The sequence below is a fragment of the Parasteatoda tepidariorum genome, chromosome 12 (assembly GCF_982258835.1).
Source record: "Parasteatoda tepidariorum strain Cologne lab strain chromosome 12, Ptep-v5.0, whole genome shotgun sequence".
Taxonomy (NCBI): Eukaryota; Metazoa; Arthropoda; class Arachnida; order Araneae; family Theridiidae; genus Parasteatoda; species Parasteatoda tepidariorum.
The window spans coordinates 58,159,761-58,182,266 of record NC_141766.1 but is presented as its reverse complement, the minus strand read 5'-3'; the positions used below and the strand labels follow the sequence as shown (position 1 = coordinate 58,182,266).

The following is a 22,506-nucleotide window of genomic DNA, read 5'->3' as shown; positions in this document are numbered from 1 at the left end:
GAAACGTTACCGTTTTATTTTGTTTCATAACCGTTGTAGAACAACCAGCCAGAGTTTACGACTATCAGTATTCAACTCCGATCAAGTAGTGGAAGAAATTTGCCTTCATGGAGGAATTTTTGATGGAACTAACCTGCATTTGTGTTACAGTGAGAGAAAAACCGCGAAAACCTCCCACTGTTAGCCTAATGGCAAGGGGACAGGCTCGGTCATTGGGAAAATCTAGGCTTCGTGGAGGCTTTGACGGAACTAATCCACACGGAGAGGAAAACCTCCCACGGTTAACTCAACGGCAAGGGGATTCTAGTTTTGATCGATCTACCACTGAAAATATTTTGCTTCAGCACTGTGGTCGTAGCGAGCCTGATCCAGAATTCGTAACCAGCCATCGCTGGGATTAAAACCTGTGTCCCCTCATTAGAACGTGACGACTCCATCCCTTGAGCCACCGCGGCTCAAACGTTAACATTTTATTTTATAACCGGCGTTGAACAGCCGGCCTAATTCTGAGTTTACGACCATCAATATTCTCTCCGTAACCTTGCAATTTTAAACCCAACCCAAAAGACAAGGGAACTCCTGGCTCAAGCATTGGGACAAACTTTTGAATGGAACTGATTCTCCTTTGCGTTACATGGAATGGAAAATCATAAAAACCTCCCATGGTTCACCCGATGTTAAGGGGATTCTAGCCAATGATCCGTCTACCACTGAAGATATTTTACTTCAGCACTTAGGTCGTTACGAGCCGAGAGCAGAATTCGTACTTACCATCTAACGCTTGGGTTCGAACCTGGGTTCCCCTTTTCGGGAGTTGAATGGTCTATCCCCTGAGCCAACGTGGCTCCAATAATCTCTCAAAAAGCTGATGTGACCGCGCTCTAATCTACCACAATTTAATTCGAGGGTAGATTGTGGTAGCAATTAACCAGCCTCCATACCACGCTCCCCATCCGCCTAATAGTGCACGGGATTTTGCTGCCAATAGCGTCTGAAACCACTGAAAACATTACATTAGGAGTCCGAGCTAATAAAACACAATCGAAGGAAATTCAATACTACCTAATCATAGGCCGAGGTAGCCTGGTTGGTAGGGCACTGGTCCCATGTCCAAGAAGAGGTTGTGGGTTCGATCCTCGCCAGCCGAAGACTCCCTATGTAGTAAATGCTCACTGATACAAGTAAAATCTGTCGAGTCACAAAGTCTTCCATGTTGCCATAACAAATCATACTTCTTGGGGTACTGATCCAGAAGTTTCCTTGTCTTCTGGATTGGTTCAAAATTATTGTACAAGGCTACGTAGTTGAACATTAGTAATCGTAAATCATAAATTGGGTCGACTGTTCAACGACGGATATAAATTTAAATAAAATACAACCTAATCAAATCGGCCGATGTTCGATCAAATCGAAAACTGGACCGAACCGTGGTAAGAGAAAACTCTGTAGGCCTACAATTTAGTGGCAAAGAGAAAAAAAATGCGACTTTTAGGCATTTGCTACGTCAAAAGGCAGCAGAAATACTGAAATAAAAATTATACAAACAAAATGGAGGATTCACTTTCTTTAAGAAGGCAATCGAACCCTCAACCTCGACGCTTTGATGAAAAAGCATTACTCTTACAAGTTTCTCTTTACGCTTCCAAGTAAACAAAAGTGTATAACGTTCACCATCTTTGTACATAACACAAGTTTAATTGTCCCTATATCCTTAATTAACCCTATATAGGGTTCAATACTTTCTTCTCTATATTTGTAGTTCAATTACGTCTCACTAGAGCGGCACAATGGGCTATTGGCGACGGTCTGGGAAACATCTCTGAGAATGATCCGAAGACACGCCATCACAATTTTGATCCTCTGCGAAGGGGGTGGCACTCCCGCTTTAGTAGCCCGACGACCTGCACGCGAAGTCAAACACTTTACGGTAGAACAGTTTAACGACCGAGGACCAAATACCGCTTACACTCGATCCCTACGCAGACTGATCCAAGTGGTCAGACACTGACCACAACCAGTGATGTTTGACTTCGGTGATCTGCTGGGAACCGTGTCTTGACGATGCGGGACGTTATATAGAAACAGGCTCTGAGTTATAGGCAATGCAATTTGGAAGAGTGAACTGATTGTAAGACCCGGTTCCCAGTAAATCACCGAAATCAAGCATCACTGGCAGCGGTCAGTGAGCAAGTTGGCAATTACTTTGATCAGCCTGTGAAGGAACCGAAGGTGCGCGGTATCGGTCCTCTTTAAAATGTTCTACTTTTATTTTATTATATTACCGTCGTTGAACAGCTGACCCAATTTTGGGTTTACGACTACTAATGTTCAACTCCGTAGCCTTGTACAATAATTTTGAACCAATCCAGAAGACAAAGAAACTCCTGGATCAGTACCTCCAGAGGTATGATTTGTTATGTGACTCGACAGATTTAACGTGCATCAGTCACCATTTACTACACAGGGAATCTTTGGCCTTCGGGAATCGAACCCACGACCTCTTGGACATGGGCCCCGTGCCCCACCAACCAGGCTATCCCGGCCTTAACTGTTCTACTGCAAAATGCTTGACTTCGCGAATAAGTACTTGGGCTGCCAATCTGGGGGGAGTATTCCCCTTTGCAGGCAATCAAAATTGTAATGGCAAATCTTTGGATCACCATCGAGAATGTTTTCCAGATTCTCGGGGCCTCCCTGGCCGAGGTGGCGGGTTCGAATCCTGCTGTAACCCTGGATGTATGTCATGTCTTTCTTTGTATTGTGCTATCTGTCCTTGGATCAGTTGTGCGGTATTGGTCCTCGTTAAACTGTTCTACCGTAAAGTGCTCGACTTCGCGTGCAGGTCGTCGGGCTGCCGAAGCGGGGGTACCATCCCCTCTGCAGAGGATCAAAATTGTGATGGCATGTCTTCGGATCATCCTCAGGGATGTTTCCCAGACCGTCGCCAATAGCCCATTGTGCAGCTCTAGTGCGACGTAAATGAACAAATCGATCAAATCAAATCTATCTGTTCTTCTACTTGACCAGGGTTTATAAACCTTAATTGAGCACACAAGTCTGCAAATGTATGTTGTATCAATAAATTCAGATCCTCAGTTTGCCCATTGTGCATCTCTAATGCGTCGTGAAAGTACTACTACTACTACTTTTGAAGAAAAAAAATACACTGCGCTCACGCATACTAATGCAATTAAATAAACAAAGAAGTATATGAACTAAAAATAGCTTAACACTTACGCAAAGTACGCAAGTAATTCTACTCAAAGTACGAAATGTTTTCTCTTTTATTCATCTTATTTTAAATTCGAAAATGCATACAGTGTAGTGTATTATAATTTTAATTTTGTTAAATCTTACCTGTTTTATAAAAATGGGATAAGTGTAAATCTTTTTCGTTGTTATAAAATAATATAGTTACTTTCTTGTATTCAAAATTTGTACCTGCATCTTAATATGAAAGAAAAGTAAATATTCTCTAAAAATGATTGAATGTTAAAATATTAATAGTAAGGAATGTATGCAATGTAACAAAATACGATACAGCACTATGTACGGTTTTTCATAAAAATATTGGGGCAAAAACTAATTATCACTCGAGCTTTTAACTTGAAACTATATTAAATACAGTAGTCAATTTTTTTGTTGTTGAAGATTTTGTAAATATTGTTCGATGGCCAGAGAAAACAATATTTGTTAAAATTGTTTTCCCTGACCATCTTTGAATGTAGGTGACTTGTATTTTTTTTTGTTGGTAATTTTAAAGCATAAGAATTATGTAGCTAGTAATATTGGATGGGCAGTCGAATATTGTATATATTACTGTTTTGTTTTTTTCCAATTCTTTTTTAAATTTATGAAAATTGGTTTAGATATTACTAAAAATTCTTTCAATGTGAACTACACCTATGACAAACACAATCTCAAAATATTCTAAAAAACAGACAAAGGTATAATACTAAATTTCTATTTGTAAATCTCGCTCTACCTCATTTCTTTCGATTTGGCGACGACCTAGTAAAGTTAATAACAATTATTGGAAAACAAAACATTCGAAATAAAGGAATATAAATAAATAAATAATAGCGAAAATGAAATAAAACTGATAGAAAACATTTATGTCAAAAGATTTAAATTTGTGTATTATTTAAAGAAAATATTTGATTTATATATCTTATTTTTAATTAATCTTATTCAATTTCTATTGATATAACACATACTAAGGAGACTTATAACTATATATATATGCTTCATTTATAAGGGGGGGGGGAAAACAGTTTTGGGTCAACAGCTTAATTTTTATTTTTCTTAATGTTTGAAAATCTCTTTTGTCGAAACTTTTTTTAGTGCAAATGTATGTTAGAATAAAAAAGAAAGAAACTTATGAGTAGAAACAAATCAATCTCAACGCTCCCAGGGTTAAAAAATTAGATCGTCCGACTTGTGAAAATCTATCAAAATGCCCGTTAAGAATCTCCAATTTTGACGAAAATCGCCATGTTGTTAGATGGGACAAAAAACGGCACCTAACGGGAATTAAAAAGAAGAAAATATTATAAAATAAAATTTTCCCGAACTCTGTACATTAGAAAATAATCAATATAAAAATTTATAGTATTTTAAAATAATATTTACGTTGAATGCCGATAGTACTTAATAATTTTAATAATGTTACTTTTTTCATTCGTAAAAAACTATGAAAGCTATGCATGTACTCCAACATTTCTTATTACTTTTTTCGTTTACAATACCTACTTATTCTTTGTTAATAATTTATACTTTAATGTGTTGATGTACAAACACGCTGAATGATTTTTGATCTAATGATCGGATTTTCATGTATTAGGACTCACTAGTCCAAATGGGGTCGCCTCAAATATGCTAATTAATAAGGGCCGACGATATTTTAAGTTACGATATCAGACAAAAAAACGTATTTTCTCGGAATTAGCATACCATTTTTTCTACGGATTGGGATTTTTGATCCTCAAACTATGAAGGATAGCTGTAATCTGAAAAACAAAATATTAGTGAGGAGTGCGGTAATGTTAATTTTATTTTTTTACATCATCATATCTCAAAAACTTATAAAGCGAATTGAAAAAATTTTGCACGCAATTATCTATTCATTTATCCAAAAATATTTCCACACGAGAAATAATTTTTAATAATAGTTTATTATTTTTTATTTAATAATAGTCGAAAATTTTTTACATCATTTTAAAGAAAGTAATTCTATTTGACTAAATACAAAATTTGAACGCAATCGGTAGAATAGTTTCTGAGAAATCGAATTTTAAATTGTAACTTTTTAAAATTTCGATTTTTTTTTTTTTCTCTTGCGGGAATTGCTCAAGCAATTTCGTTCAAATTTTATTATTTGCTATGTAAAATTATGTTCTTTGAAATGATCTAAAAGTTTATATACCTTACAATTCAAAACATTTTCGGCTGTTATTATATAAAATGATAAAAGTAATAGGATAAGATAAGTAATTATTAAAAATTATTTTTTGCACCGAATTATCTTTGAGTAAGCGAATTTTTATAATTGTGGTCAAAAAAAAATTTTAATTTGCAGAAAAATTTCTCGAGAAATAGAGAAACACGCAACAAATAAAATTAGCATTAATTGTTTCAAATTCTGAATCGCTCTCCTGACCAAATTACCGGGACCATATTTATCCTGGGATGGCGGCTACCTCCTATATTTTGAAGGCAATGAATCCTAATTCTGTTGAAATGCTTATTCAGAGAAAGTACGTGTTTTTGTGTCCAATTTCGTAACTTAATACTAATTTTGTAACTTAATACTAATTTTTTGCACAAAATTTCATTTATCCAAAGGTAATTCCATGCAAAAAATAATTTTTAATAAATATTTTAATTTTTTATTAATTTATTTAATAATGGCTGAAAAAAATGTTGATTTGGTTAAAATATAAAATTTTTTACATCATTTTAAAGAATATAAGTTTACGTTGCAAAATACAAAATTTGAGCGAACTCTATCAAATAGTTCATGAGCAACTGAATTTCAAAAAAGGTCAGATTTTTAAAATTCGATTTTTCTGTTACTATTCGACCTATTTTGGCTAAATTTTGTATTCTGCCATGTAAAATTATATTCTTTAAAATTATGCAAAAAATTGTATACCTTACAATACAAATTTTTTTTTTTTACCATTATTAAATAAACTAATAATAAATATTTACCAAACATTATTTTTTGCATGGAATTACCGTTGGATAAACGAATTTTATAATTGTGAGCAAAAATCTTTCAATTTGTTAAAGTTTTGGAGATATAGCGAAACACGCACAAAATAAAATTAGCATTAAGGGGTCCAAAAATTGGAACGCCATCCTGAACAAACTATTGGGACCATATTTCTCAGATTACGGCTACCCCCTAAATTTCAGGAATCAAAAATCCGAATCCGTCGGGGGGAAAAAAAGTATGTTTATTCAGTACGTTTTAGTGTCTGATTTCTTAACTTTAAATATCGTTTGCACTAAATAATTAGAATATTTAAGGTCATACCCTCGAACCATTAAAATAGAGTCCTAGTAGATGAAAATCCAATCCTAAGATCAAAAGTTATTCTGGGTGTTTCGCTTATTTTATTTATTTATTTTGCGTACTGAATATATGTTGTTCATATCATTTTTAAGCGAAGAATAGAATCAGATGTTTTTCTTAATATGGAATCGAAATGATATTAAAGCATGTAAAAGTTTCATTTTGGCATAGATTTTGTATTCTAACATAGCCCTGCCGCACATGTAAGAAAGTAAAAAAATTTCGAGCCCAAGTCAAAATTGAACCGCTTTCAATGAAATAATAAGCCTGTTATAATACTTTATATTCAAAATTGTCAAAAAAAATTCCTTTTTTCTTCTTTTTAAGAAAAAACAATTATTTCTAATAATGAAAACGGTACTAGGTTCAAAAAAGAAATTAATAATTACAAAAATTGATTAAAAGTAAGAATTATCTATTTATTAATATCTTTAAGGAATTTTCCGTCTCTGAACATTTTTCCTACCACATTTGTATTAAACGGAAAACATGAATAACCATAACTATATATACAACTGAGAAATAAAATGTACCGTTAAATTAATAAAAAAAAAATTACTGTTTAAAAATAAAGTACGCGAATTTGTTTTCAATAAATAAACGCCTTTATTGGATACAAAAAATTTATGCGCATTTCATCTTTCATATTTTGATTGAATAATATGTAGAAGTTTATCCGCTTGTGCCGGAATTGCGCATTAATAAATTATCGCACGTCAAATTTTTTTTATAAACGTCGTTGGCGACTGCGACGGCGGATATTTGCCCCCCTCAATAATTAAAAATGTCTAAAATCCCCCCCCCCAATATTTTAGACAAATAAAGATAATTTTCGCGAAATTAAATTCTTCGCGATTTAAATCCATCAAGAAAGAGATAAAAATTATTAATCTTTTTGCAGACTTAAGACTTTTTTTTTATGTGCGAAATTCAGCGAACTATTGTATTTCTAATTCGTCTCCCTCAGAAATCGGGCCCATGCGATGCAATGATCACTCGAAAAGTTAAGGGAAAAAACATAATTGTTAAATTTTATTGTTCTAATTTTTAAAACTACAGTGCTCGCGTAAAATATCCTCAGGATCATGGGTTAGAATCCCCTTTGCCGTCCGACTAACCTTGAGAGATTTTCCACTCCATGTAACGCAGATGCAGGATAATTCCATCAAAAAATCCTCAACGGATGCAAAATTTCTTCCAATACCCACGAATTATTGTCTTCTGGATTGAGTTCAAAATTACGAGGCTACAGTGATGAACATTAGGTCGATTGTTCAACAAAAATTTATATAAAAATTGTAAATCAAATTATAAGTCACGTTATTATACTGAAAAAGGTTCTCTAGAATAAAAATATATGAACTTGTTTTTAAAACGTTAAATTCAAGGAAAGAAATTGGAAATTTTTTTTCTTTCTCTTATTTCTTAAAATATCTATTTATTTGTTTTTGTAGTGTCTTTCTATCAAAGAAGGTGTTGTTCAATTTTAGCAGATTTTTTGCACAGGTATTTAGTAATAACTACCCTGAATGGATATTTTTAGGTATTCCAAATGAAGTTTAAAAAAAATAGACATTATAGGTCGTATAAACGATAAACAAAAACGTATTCAAAATCTGGAGAATCATTATTAAGCAAGACTGGACTGAATACATTGAATAACTTAGCCGTCGAATTTCGCTCTCTCCGAAACTATTGCTACAATACAAAAAAGAAAATGTATATATTTAATCCTAATGACTTTTTTTTTTTTTTTTTTTTTTGAACAAACAATTCTAAGCCAACGATTCTTTTTTTTTTTTTTTTTAATTGTTTCCAAGTTTCGAATCTTGAAGTTTTGTTATCGAATTAAATAAGACAATTTTAGAGAAAATTATTATACTTCAATAATTTTTATGTTGTTCAAAATTTAAATGTTTTTTACTGATAGCTTATCGTAAGTACAAATATAAGATTTTTGAGTGCTCTTTCATTCAACTTAAATTTCTCAAAATTGTTGGAATGAAATCTTAAAGCGTTTTGCTATAATCACTTATTCTGAATGATTCATAAGTACTATATTTAACACGCTGCCCGATTATTAAAACCATTTTATGTTATTAATACAAGTCAGTCATATTTTTGATTATGGCAGTATAATATGATTTACTTATATTAATTACATGATGTATTTAAGCTCGCGAAACGGAAAATGTTAAAATTGTTCTTTTTACTAATTTTATAGATTTTGAACCCTTATTTTAAAGGGCTCTAAAAATTGCTGATGAATTATATTAGACTGCACCTTTGTTATTATGAATGACCTATACTAATAACGTAAAAAAGTATTTAATAATAAATCAGCTTAAAATGTTATAATTATGGTTCTTTTCCTCAATTATAACCTTAATTAAAAGGGCTCTAAAAATTATTGATGATTAATATTAGATTGCACCTTTAATATTATGGTCGCTTACTGAAGTAATATAATTGACTTACATACTAATAACGTAAAGTGTTACAATTTTGTTTGTTTTCCCACCAATTTTAACCTTAATTAAAAGGGCTCTAAAAATTATTGATGATTAATATTAGATTGTACCTTTATTATTATGGTCGCTTACTGAAGTAATATAATTGACTTACTTACTAATAACGTAAAGTGTTACAATTTTGTTTGTTTTCCCACCAATTTTAACCTTAATTAAAAGGTTCTAAAAATTATTGACGATTAATATTTGATAGCACCGTTATTATTATGGTCACCTGCTGAAATAATACGATTGACCTATACTAATAACGTAAAAAGTATTTAATAATCGGTTAGCATAAAATATTATAATTATAGTTATTTTTACCAATTTTAACCTTAATTAAAAGGGCTCTAAAATTGTTGATGATTAATATTAGAATGCACCTTTATTATTATGGTCACTTGCTGAAGTAATATAATTGACCTATACTAATAACGTAAGGTGTTATAATTTTTTCCCCACCAATTTCAACCTTAATTAAAAGGTTCTAAGAATTATTGACGATTAATATTAGATAGCACCGTTATTATTATGGTCACTTGCTGAAATAATAATTTACCTATACTATTAACGTAAAAAGTATTTAATAATCAGTTAGCGTAAATTATTATAATTATGATTATTTTTACCAATCTTATAAATTTAAAAGTCTTATTTAAAAGGCACTAAAAATGTGTCGACAACTAATACTAAAGAACACCTATATTATTATGGTCACTTGCTGAAATAATAATTTACCTATACTATTAACGTAAAAAGTATTTAATTATTTAATAATCAGCTAGCGTAAAATATTATAATTATGATTATTTTTACCAATCTTATAAATTTAAAAGTCTTATTTAAAAGGCACTAAAAATGTGTCGACAACTAATACTAAAGAACACCTATATTATTATGGTCACTTGCTGAAATAATAATTTACCTATACTATTAACGTAAAAAGTATTTAATTATTTAATAATCAGCTAGCGTAAAATATTATAATTATGATTATTTTTACCAATCTTATAAATTTGAAAGTCTTATTTAAAAGGCACTAAAAATGTGTCGACAACTAATACTAAAGAACACCTATATTATTATGGGCACTTGCCAAGATATTTTTAACTAAGCGAACGTTTCAGTTTGAAAGTGTAAAATGTATGCCCCTCTTCCTTCCTTCATACTCTTTTCCCCTATGAGGGTGGGGCATATTGGTGGAGTCCACCCGGTGGCGGGGGCGTTCGTCGGTGGGTCAGGGGTAGAAAATCGATGGGAAGAGGTCGTTGTCTGCAATCCATGTAGTAAGAGCATGGCGAGTACCGATGAAGAGCAGTGTTTATCCTCTAGTTTGGATGATTCCGAAGACCCTATTCCTGCCAATTCTTCTCTAGATATTAATTGGTATAAAGAACTTCAAAGTTTCCCCACTAATAGACGAAGTAGTGAATTTGAATGGTTGAATGAAGCGAAAGAAGGTGGGGAAAGTGGGGATTTTTTTTTATTTTACTTTTCATTGACGGGCGTGTTGGAAATTTCATGTTCCTTTTTTTTTCTTCCTCCAGCTGATTCAAAACCTGATCATGGCCTTGAGAACATACCTGTAAATCTTAGCAGCATCAAATCTAAATTCGAAACCTACAGAGAGGAACATCATCTTCCATCCACAACTGATGCATGCACTTTACAGCGGTCTGCTAGCGTAATGGCTAGACTGGCTAAGTAAGTTCATTTTTTTTCGTTCAATTCTCTTATTATTTTAGAAGCAATAGATCGTCTTTGCGAACCAAAAATTAACCTTTTCTTTAAATTTATTTGTATATGCGGTTAATAAATTTTTTCATTATCTATTTCGGTGAAACAGGAATGCGTTTTTAATATGTATAAAATTTTTATTATTAAAAGTTTGTAATTTTTAAAAATAAAATCAATTTAATAATACAATTTTCTCTTTATTATATTATTTGAATATATTTTGTTCGTCTATTTTACATGAAAATGTGATAATCATATACTAAAATTCATTTTTTTCTTCATCTGTTTTAAAAGGTTTTTAATCGCTGACCCCTTACATTACGAAATTAATGTTTTTGAACGAAAACCGGCATCCGAGCGTAAATCCAGTGGTCACTGGGGGGGGGGGCGAATCTCACTCGGAGATATATTTATATTTAATTTTGCATACGATTTTATTTTAATATTAAATTTTAAAAGATTATATTGACGACAAAATGATTAGAGGACTAATATTTTTTTTTAATAAAATAATTATTTCGAAACTTTCATTGTGCTAAATTAAATGAAATTTTTATTTTCATTTTATTTCTATCCCTTATAATTTTTTTTTTTTTTTTTTTTAGTGTGAAACATAGGTATACAATATTTTTTTGTGCCCAATGAAGTATGTTACTTTTATCTAGACACCATTCTTAATTACAGGTGGCTGTAAGTTAAGAATGGTGTCTAGATATAGTCAAGTGGATAGGAGATAATCAAGCTGAAAGCCTCAAGTGCAAAAAAAAAAATTTCTTATTCTGGTTTAAAGTTTTGTTTTCTCTCCAAATTTAACTTATGGGGTCATATAAAATTTTCTTTTAGAAAAATTTTGTTTTCTCCATTTGATCTCAAAATTTTGATTTGTAACTTAATATTAGCATTTAATTATTAAGTAGCATGTTCTAAGTTGGCCTTTAAACTGAATTAAGTACATAATAAATAAGAGTCTGATCTTTTATTAACCGTGTTATAATATTTTTTATTTATGTTTGTTTTGTTTGTTTATACTGCTGTTCAAAAATCACTCCTAATATTTAAAAAAAAACTTATTGATTATAGTCAAAACTGATATCTTATTTTAATCAAATGGGTATAAGACAAAAATAACTTAATGCTAAGTTTGATCTCGAATTTTTGTCCTGTAACTTAATATTTAGTATTATTTTACCAGCATATCCTAAGTTGTTTGTAAAACAGATTCATTTACCTAATTAATGAAAATCTGATGTTTTATTAAAAATATAATTATTTATTTTGTTTTACAGTTACTGTTCATATCACCCTTGATAATTTAAAAAAAAAAAAAAACTTCCATTGACTATAGTCATAAAATGATATTTAGGTATAGTTAAGTTGTTATAAGATAACCAAGTGACTGAAAATGCAAAAATAAAAATTATTTTTTGAATTTCGTTTCTTTTGATTAATCTCAAAATTTTGTTTTGATATTGAATAATTGTCTTTAGATAGAATTTGTCTAATAAATGAAATTTTTTGTCTTTTATTAAATGCGTTATAATTCTTTCATTATTTTTTTACTATTACTGTTCATATTATATTAATGTAAATAATTAAAAAAAAAATCTTAATATTTTTTTAAAGAAACATTAAGCACTTTCATGTGCTACAGTCATAAAATTGTGTCTAGGTATAGTAAAGTGGGTATGAGATAATTGAACAAATTACCGAAAGTGCAAAAATAAAACTTGTGTTGGGATTAAACTTTTATTTTCTTTACTATATATATGTATATAAAACCATATCTTCCTGATGTATCAAATTTCTGAGAAAAAGTGTGTCTTCTATGTTTGATCTAAAAATTTTGTTTGGTAACTTATTTGTTTTTGGGTAGAATGACCTAAGTTAGTTTTAAGATAAAATAATTTACTTGATCAATGAAAATATGATCTTTTCTTAAATGTGTTATATATTTTTTATTTATTTATATTTTCCTTGTTGTTACTGTCTAAAAGTGAATTATTATTTTTTTCTTTTTAAAATTTAAAAAAAAATTCTTGTAAAAAAAATACTGTTGCAATATTTTATCTGAAAGACCTGACACTGAATGAGCAGGTTAATGTTAAGAAAGGAAAACATGAGATGGCTGTAATTTATTTAGCTTTTCCGTAATGTAACATTACAAAATGAGAAAATAATTTTAATGTTAAATATTTCTGTACTGTTTTTTTTTTTTTTTAATTCAGTTTGCTGTTTTGACACTATCTTTTGTGCTTGAAAAATAATCTCTTTTTACTTGTAGTGTTAAATTTTGTTTTTATAAATTTCAATGTATTTGGTCACTGCAAACCTCTCTCCTTTGCCCCTCCCCCTCCAAGAGAAAATTGCCATACATTTTGTTGTCAACCTTAATATGTCAAAGATGTCTTTTAGAACTAAATTGTTGATATTCCCTAGCAATTTTGAAATAATTGAGTTAACTCATAATTTGTTTAGCTATTTATTGGTGATGTAAATGATCTTGACAGATAGATCATATCCACTCTGCTATACATAGACACCATTTTAATGGCTACAGCTACATAGAAGTTAAGATGTGGTAATTTTTATTTCTGTGCTTTATTTGCCATAGATTAAAGTGTAAGAATTTTTTTAGAATTTTTTGCTAGGCCCTCACCAAAACATTTTGTTACAGGGTGCGTAGTGTTTTTGAAAAGTGCTTAAAGGTGCTAATTTACGATTTTTATTTTTGAAAGCTCTTAAATGTGCTTATTTTTATTGGGTGTTTTTAAGAAGTGCTTAATTTTCCCTTTTCCAAAACAAGATTTTTTTTCTTCCTTTACCATGTCAATTTTCGCCACGTATTATGCAAAAGCCTGGTTTTCACATTGTTCTATTCAGTGTTTTTAGAATGCATTTCAGGGTACAGAAATAAATAATCTTTACATTGACCAAGCATGTTAAATTTATAAAAATTTTGCTTTTGTACTGAAGCATTTTATTTTCACAGATATCAATCAGCTGTTTCTGGAGGAGAAAATGAAAATGGAGAATTGTCAGAATCAGACAATGATGAAGAATGCAGTGAAGATCCTACTGTAATTAAACCTAGTAAACACAAGGAAAAGGTATGACTGCCAAATTGTAGTTAATTATTGTACGCTCCCCTGAATAACTTTTGATCTTATGATTGGATCTTAATGGCTTGAGGGGGTGGTAACCTCAAATATGCTAATTATTTAGTGCAGGCGATATTTAAAGTTAAGAAATCAGACACAAAAATGTACTTTCTCTGAATAAACAAACCTTTTTTTTTTTTGATGGATTAAGATTTTTGACTCCTAAATTATAGCTGCAATTTGAGAAATATTGTTCCAGTAGTTTGTTCAGGAGGACGTTCCAATGTTTGGGCCCCTTAATGTTAATTTTACTTTTTGCGTATTTCGCTATATCTCCAAAACTTTTTTTAACAAGTTGAAAGATTTTGCTCACAATTATAAAATTCGTTTATCCAAAGGTAAAAAATAATGTTTGGTAAATATTTATTTTTAGTTTATTTAATAATAGTAAAAAAATGTTGAATTGTAAGGTATCAATTGCTCAGGAACTACTTGACGGATTTTGCTTAAATTTTGTATTTTGTCAATTAAAGTTATATTCTTTAAAATGATGTAAAAAAAATTTATATTTTAACCAAATCAACACTTTTTTAGCAATTATTAAATAAATTAATAAAAAATAACAAATATTTATTAAAAGTTATTTTTGGCGTGGACTTTACCTTTGAATAAACAAATTTATAATTGTGTGCAAAAAGGTTTCAATTTGTTTTATAAGTTTTCGAGATATAAGGAAATACAAAAAAAACTAAAATTAACATAAAAGGGGTCCAAACGTTGGAGCGCTCTGCTGAACGAACTATAATAATCATTTCCATATTGCGGCTTATATAATCAAAAATCTGAATCCGTCAAAAGATGTGTTTATTCCGATAAAGTACATTTTTAAGTCTGATTTGGTTTCTTAAAATATCCTCTGCACTTATTGATAAGCATATGAAGTTTTAATTAAAATGTCAAAAGTTATTCAGGGTGGTCAGCTTTTCTCTTTTTTTGCGCACTGTACATATCATCAAATATTATGAGGTGTTTGAAGTCTTTTTATTTTAAAACTACTAGATTAAGTTGAGTTGTTCAAATGTAATACCTGATCTCAGCTAATTAGATAAAATGTGTGATGTTGAAAACAGTGTCATTACAAACCAATACTAAGAATGTTTACTTGTGTTTTCCTTTAAAAAATAAAAATATAAAATTAATTTAATAAAAATTGAAACAGCATATATTAAAATAAAAAATTTTGTAAGTTTTCTTTTTTTTCTTCTTTTCCTTTCTTTTTTTTTTATGCTACTGAATCACTTTGTCATACCAGTTATCATATTTATTTGTTACCCATGAGAAAAAAGATCATTTAATCACTTTTTTTCTGTGAAAGAATTTTGTTTCATCAAACTTTGCATTAATTTATTGCAAATTTTTAATTATGTATGAATTGACTATAAAATTTGACTTTAATTTTCATTTTATACTTGGATGTTATTATGGAATCTTTTGTTTTATTTATAGTTTGACACATTTAGCTACTTAATGCTATATTGTTTAATCCAGTAGTTTTCTTGTAATTAGACTCCGAACACCTTTTTTTTTCTCATCATTCTGTTTGGATAATAATTGAAGTTTTATGTGCAAAAACTTGTCAAGCTCCATTAAAATGAAGGAAATTTTTTACTGAATTGCACCTGAAATTAAAATTGACAAATGGACTCCATGTTACTTAATTTTTTTAAACACTAATTCAGAATAATGTATTCAATTTTTGCATACCTCATGTTTATAGGCAGTGATTGCTTATTTTGGGGAGAAATTTATATTAAAGGAAAAAGCATTATCAATGTCTGAAGATATCCTTTGATCTGTTGTTTTTTGGTGAGATAAAAGCAGTTTTTCCCAATTGTTAATCAATTAGAGACGTGCACTAAAAAAAAATTTCTAGGCCAACTTTCCTGTATGCAAATTACTCTGTTGGTTAAGATTTCAAAAAAAATGGAAATGGTAACGAGCTGCTTATATAGATCTCTTTAGAATTTCCTATCCTATTGGAATTTTGCTTAAAATCCTAAACAGATCTTGTGAATTCATGTACTGTCACCCCCTCTCCCAGAAAATGACCTAGTTGCATTTATTCAGCATTTAAATCGAAACAATAGCTATAATTCAATTACTTAACAGATACATCTTTTGTTATCTTATTTTAAAAAACATATAAAAGCGTCAAATATTAAATTAATGTTCATTTATTGAATAAAGTGAAGAAATTGAATTTTCAGAACTCCATATTTGGTTGTAATCCTATTACACTTTCCTTAATATAATGATAAAATATGATAGATTCATCATTAGCAATTTAATTTCCAGAAATATTATTGTTCAGCAATATTAGGTTTAATTGAAGAAAGTTTAATAATGGCTAATAAAAAATTTTCTTTTTATATTTGGAGAAATGTGGCATTTTTAATTGTATGTAATGCCACAATTTATGTTTTCCTAACATCTTCATGAATGACAGCTCTATAGATTTTTTCACTGAGTTTTAAAGTTGTAATGAAATTTATGTAGAAATCAATTTATTCTTTTGCAATGCAATTTTTTCTTGACTAATTTTGTAACTTAATTTGGACTTATATGATTTTGATACCTAATGCTTCAGTTATTTGTTTTAAATTTTGTTTCATTGTAATAAAAGGCCTAAAGTTTTTAATTTTATTTTTAAGTATATTGACTAATTTTTAGCATATTACTTTCCTATGAATATTTTTAAAAACAATTTAATCTAATCACACTTTAATGCATTTCACTTTCATGCAATATTTTCTTTGCTCATATTAGAGATTATTTTGAGTTGTCTATGCAATTCTGAGGTATTTATATTTATGAGATTTATGTTTTAACTTTTAATAAAAATGAACATAGTATCTTTTTATACTCTGTAAGTTACATACATAGTACATATTTTTATAATTTTTGACCTTTTTTGCAAATTATCATGTATTTTTTTTTTTTTTTTTGTACTTATTAAGTTATATTCCACTAACTTTTATTACTCTTCTAAATCTTTTTCCAAAAATCAAGTGATTAGAATGCACAAATTAGGAGACTCAATATTGTTTTATGATGCGACAAAAATTAAAACAAGATCAGAATTTAATTAAATGATTATCAAGGTTGATCATAGACAATAAAGGTGGAATTAAAATCAAAGAAGCAAGTTTATTTCTCAGAGGAAACTAAAAATCATTTCTATAAAATTTTTTTTTGTTGATTCATTCATCAAATAAATTAGTTTTGATAAACTTAACTATGGCACTGTAAATTGTTCAATTTTAATGAAAATTTTGCTCTTTTTTTTCTCCCTTCATCATTATTTTACACCATATGTTCACACCATATGTTTCATATAATATCAAGTTTAATGATTTCTTTATTTACAAAATACCATGTAAAATTAAAATAACAATGTCGTTTTAAATGATATTCTCAAGTATTTCAAAAGGATAGTGCAACTAATCATTGCAAAATTGTCTGACCTTATGACACTGGTCACACATGCATAAAGCTGGCTCTGTGGAGTTTTTATTTATATATGTATGTATTATAAACTCACTTCAACTGTAAGAAATAATTTTAGCTTTTGTTTAAAATAGAATAGTTTAAATTACTATTTTAGTTATCCTTTTATATATTGCATAAAATTAAATTTCTTCATTGCACAATGTTTAATAAATGCGTAATAGCTGAAAAAAATCATTATTAGGTTTTTAATGGCTTTTTTATTTATTTATTGTTATTATTTTTTTGTGTGTGTTCCAATTTATCATTCTTTTCACATAAATTTAAATTGAGTCTAATTTATGAGTATAAATCTCTTGCACAGTTTATTTATCTACTTTAAAACTAAAAAAAATGAACTAAACTTTAAAAAAATGAACTCTCATATTATGATTATTTATCTCATTTATATCAGGCTACTTCCCTTCATATTTATGACTCTGGTAAATTCTTTCTCTGTGGTAACAAAATTTTAAGGAAAAATAAAGGAATGAATTATTATTGAAAATTAAATAATAAAGTTAATAAAGAATTATATTTGAAAAATTATTATTAAAAATAAAGAAGTTTTTAAACAAAACATAATATTGGGAAATTTTGGGAATGTAAGGAATTTGCTTATTCATGGGCATAAATATTTAGGAGTTTACTATAGTGAAAATAAATTCAAAACAAACATGTCTCTTTTGTTAAGTCTCATGCTTTATCTTTACACAAATTGAATATAATAGATTGTAATTTAAATTTATTTAAAGTATTTGATTAAATATTTAGGTGGTGTTTAGTGGAATGTCTAGTTTGAAGTCACAGTGGGAAAGTGGTTCAGTAACTGCAACCAAAGAGGAACGGATTGAAGAGAAAAAAGAAGAGTTAAACAAACTTCGCCAACGTATATGCCTTGGTAGATCTGAGTCAATGAAAGCAGTTTATGAAAAAGCTTGTCAAGATACAGCTAAACCTGTTGTCAGTAGGACAGAGGCAGTTGATATTGGGCGTGATGTTAAAGCTACTAGAATAAAAGAAAAGTTTGAAAAAGGAGAACTAGTTGATGAAGTTGAGGATGAAAAATTAGAAAAATTCCGTAAAGAGAAAGAAGAAGATTTAAGTGTTTTTACAGAACCAGGTAATTAAAAAGGATGAAATATTTTTTTTAAATTGTGTATTATGACACTTTTAATATGTTAATTTTAAATAAGTTTTGTATTTTGTCCACTGCACTGAATGTTTCTTAATCACTGCTCTCTGTCTCAACATAGTCTGTCTCAACGTTTTAAATAAAGTAAAAAAAATTAACCAAATGAAAAATTTAATGGTTTTTTCAATTTAACATAAGCTTTGCTTCTGCTGTTTTTGTTAATGTTCTCTTTTTACCATGACTTCCTATTATCTGAGAGTCAGTTACAAATAACATGAATTATGAGCACTCTTAATTTAAAATTATGATTAATTTATGTTATAAATTTATTTTATTTGATTTTAATTATGGTTTAACACTTTTATCAATTTCTGTTCGTAAACTGGTCATAATAAATGTTCAACTAGCTGAAATGGGTTATGAAAATTAAATTAATAAGAAAGAAATTGTTAGGGACTATTGGTTATGTTGCTGTAAGCTATGTATATGTGTCATATTTGATGACAAACTTCTGAGGTATTATCAGTGTTTAATTCGTAGAAAGATAAGACCTGAATGAATAATGAAATCCCAGGTCTGTAATGACCCCCAAAAAAATGTAGTCAATTAACATTAATGAACAGCATTTTAATTTAAGTGTAATCAGTTATTAATATAGAAACTTGTTTTTAAGAATTGTTTTATAAGTTATGCTTTTATTCAGAGGTATTTCTTGACTGCAATTATAGTAATTCTAATTTTTGAGTATTTATAAATTATTAAAAATAAGTATTAAAAAATTAACTGAATATAAACTCATTTCTTATATATATTGTCAAGATTAAATAAATGACTTGTTTATTAGTTAATTGGATCAGTTTTTGTTGGATGAACAACAGTTAAAGATATATTTTCCATATAAACAATTCTCATTTTTAAAATTTTGATAATTTTTACTTTGTCTATACTTCAATCAGATTTGTGTTTGAATATTAGTATTTTAATTTTAAAAAATGTGTTTGAGCATTATGCCTGCAGAACATGGGCGTCGTTTGTGAAGAAGGTATTTGTCCCCCTCAATAATTAGAAATCTTTCAAAATCCCCCTCATCAAACAAATAAGAAATAGTAGACAAATAATACAATTTTCATGAATCATTATTGTTTTAAATTCGTCAAACTTAAAGGCAAGAAAGTGATTAAAAAAAAAAAACTTTCTAGTGTTTAGTGATCAGAAACAATTAATATTTTTTTGATGTTAGAGATCTATTATAATTGTGTATTTTAATTTCAACCCCTCAAAAATTGTATGCCTGTTGCACAATAATTTGCAACTATATAATCTGTAAAACCATTCATCATCTACACTTGAAGTACCTATACTGAAGCCTTAAATTTGATGCATTTTAAGAAATCTTTATAATTAATGTAAATAATTTGTCGAGAAAATAAATTATGTGGAAAATGCAATAGAAAACTAATATTTGTGGTTTGAGAGATCTCTTTAAGAATTAACTGATTACATATTTTTCCTTAAAAACATGTGAACTAAGAAATTCTTAACTCCCATATTTTGTTTTTCATGGTGATAAATATTTTTTTAAATTAAATTCTACTGAAACTGTTCTAGGTTTTAATAGTTGAACCGAAGGCCAATAGCTGGCAATCTTGGCTTATCGAAGAATCATTAGAAACAACAACATAGTTAAACCTTATTTTTTATCTTCTTTTCAGGAATGGCGAATGATGCTAAAAAGTTGTTTCAACAAATGGATGCTACAGTTAAAACAACTCCCATTACTCCTTCAAAATCACCTACCAAGTCACCAATTCATGATCGTCAGATCAATTTCCATTCGCCTGTCAAAGAAGGCGATGTTGTGAAATGTAGCGAACCTACAGAAAAAGAAGATATCCCAGTAGACACAACAGATGTAACTCAACGATTTAAGTTTTTTGAAAACTATTCTGATGCTCCCAAAGAAAGGAAAAGATTCCAAATTACTCCTCCCCGAGAACCTGCGAGGGAAAGCTCTCCAGAGCCTGAAGTTCCCCATGATCCTAATGTAGTAAGAGCAGTTGATACAATTGATGACATACCATCTACTGATACAGCTCGACGAATGCTTGATAAATTCAAGCAATTAGAAAAAGAAACTCCTTCTCTTCCATCTGGTCCAAAACCTTTAAAACGTATAACACCTCCTAGGGAATATACAAAAGTTGATGAAAGTCACGATTCCTCTCCAGAGCCAGAACGTGATCCAAGTATAATTCGTTCCAGTTATAAAGCAGATGAAGATATTGTTGTTGAGGCAGATAAAGCTAAAAGTTTAAGAGCAAAATTTGAAAATTGGGACACAGAGCTTAGAGATAACAGGCGTAATGAGGATGATGAAGGCGAGGATTTCCTGCCCCAGATTGATACAACTAAAAATTTAAGAGCTAAATTTGAAGCTATAAAAGAAGACACTGTAAAAACACCAGAGAAGCCTAAGCCTAAAGTTAACAGATTTATTGTAAGTATTGACTAACTACATTATTTTTTAAATAAGTTTTTTATGTAATGTTATGCTACATTAAATAAGTTTTTAGTAAATGCTTTTTATGCATAATTTTTCAAGTAGTCTATTATGCAATTAAATGATTCTTTTCAGTTCATAATTGCTACTCTGCTTGTGATACATTATTTTCAATAAGTCAATGTAACAATTAATTAATTGAGTTTCTATTAGATACATTATCTATTTTTGTAATCTTTCTGGATTCAAATAAAATTTGAATATGCAGTAGATATTTTAAATGTATATTTTAAATTAAAAACTACCTATTCACTTAGAATTTCCTATTGAACCTTTTGTAAGAATTTTATTTCAAATTATATTTTTTCTTACTTTTGTTTGATTAATTTGTTATTAAGTGTAGAGTAAAGACATTTAAATGAAATAGAAAAAACATAAAGGTTTTTTTTAAATAAGTTACATTAAGTATATGAAAAGTCTCTTATAGTACACCCTATATTTCAATCATTACAATTCTTGTAATGTTTGTTTTCATCTGCTGTTAATTTTTTCCTATTTTTAAAATAATCTTTCTTATTAAGGAAAAAAAACCAACTTTTTCTTTAACGTCATTTTTTAAAAAAAATTTTGGCAATGTGCTTTTATTAGAAAATTTAAACTGTTAGAAGTGAAAAGCAATTGAACGTACAAATTGATACTCATGTGAGTGAGAATGTCAATTTTATTGATTTGACACTCTTATAAATGAAATAATAATTTCTCATAAGTATGTTTTCTAAAAACAGTATTTTTTTAGGATTCATTTTTATCTGATATCACATTTTTATCTATAGCTTAACACTTAGTACAACTTAAAATTGTTTCTGTGTGTTAATATTTTTTATTAGAGCATTTTTCTGTGTAAAATGGCCAAATTTTGTTTTAAAAAAATTTAAAACAATTAAGATGATTAGGCAAATTATGGTGTTTTATAAACTAATAACAGTATGTTTTGTATTCCTAGTTCAGTTTATGATGTTTAAGTATCATTAACAACTTCAATCTGGATGTTTATTATGTTTTAAAATCTTATCTGTGTTATTAACAAGCTAATACTTTGTGTTTATTATTCAAAGCATATATATATATATATATATATATTTATATTTCCTTGTTTCCCACTAGTATGATATTCATGTCATGTATACTTTTGCTGAAATTCAAAGTTTTTTGTTATATTTTTATACTTATATTTATAAAATTAAAAAATTCTTAGTGATTATTGATTATTAAATCTCATAATTGAATAAAAATTGAAGTGTTCTAACTTAACTTATCTAACTTAATATTTATTTACTCAGCTAAACATGAAAATTGACTTTGATTTTGAGCAAAGGCTGTTTATATGTGAAATTAAA

General features: G+C 28.9%; 1 protein-coding gene across 15 annotated transcripts in view; it reads left to right on the top strand.

The window, feature by feature from the left end:
- Positions 1-22,506, top strand: part of LOC107453494 (uncharacterized) — a 115,143-nt gene that overhangs the window by 82,475 nt on the left and 10,162 nt on the right. For all 15 annotated transcript variants that reach the window (XM_071188441.2, XM_043047111.3, XM_043047110.3 and 12 more), the window contains 4 exons: positions 10,641-10,797; positions 13,820-13,937; positions 18,249-18,597; positions 20,322-21,106. In XM_071188441.2, the coding sequence (XP_071044542.1) occupies positions 10,641-10,797; positions 13,820-13,937; positions 18,249-18,597; positions 20,322-21,106 (1,409 nt within the window). The remainder of the gene's footprint in view (positions 1-10,640; positions 10,798-13,819; positions 13,938-18,248; positions 18,598-20,321; positions 21,107-22,506) is intronic.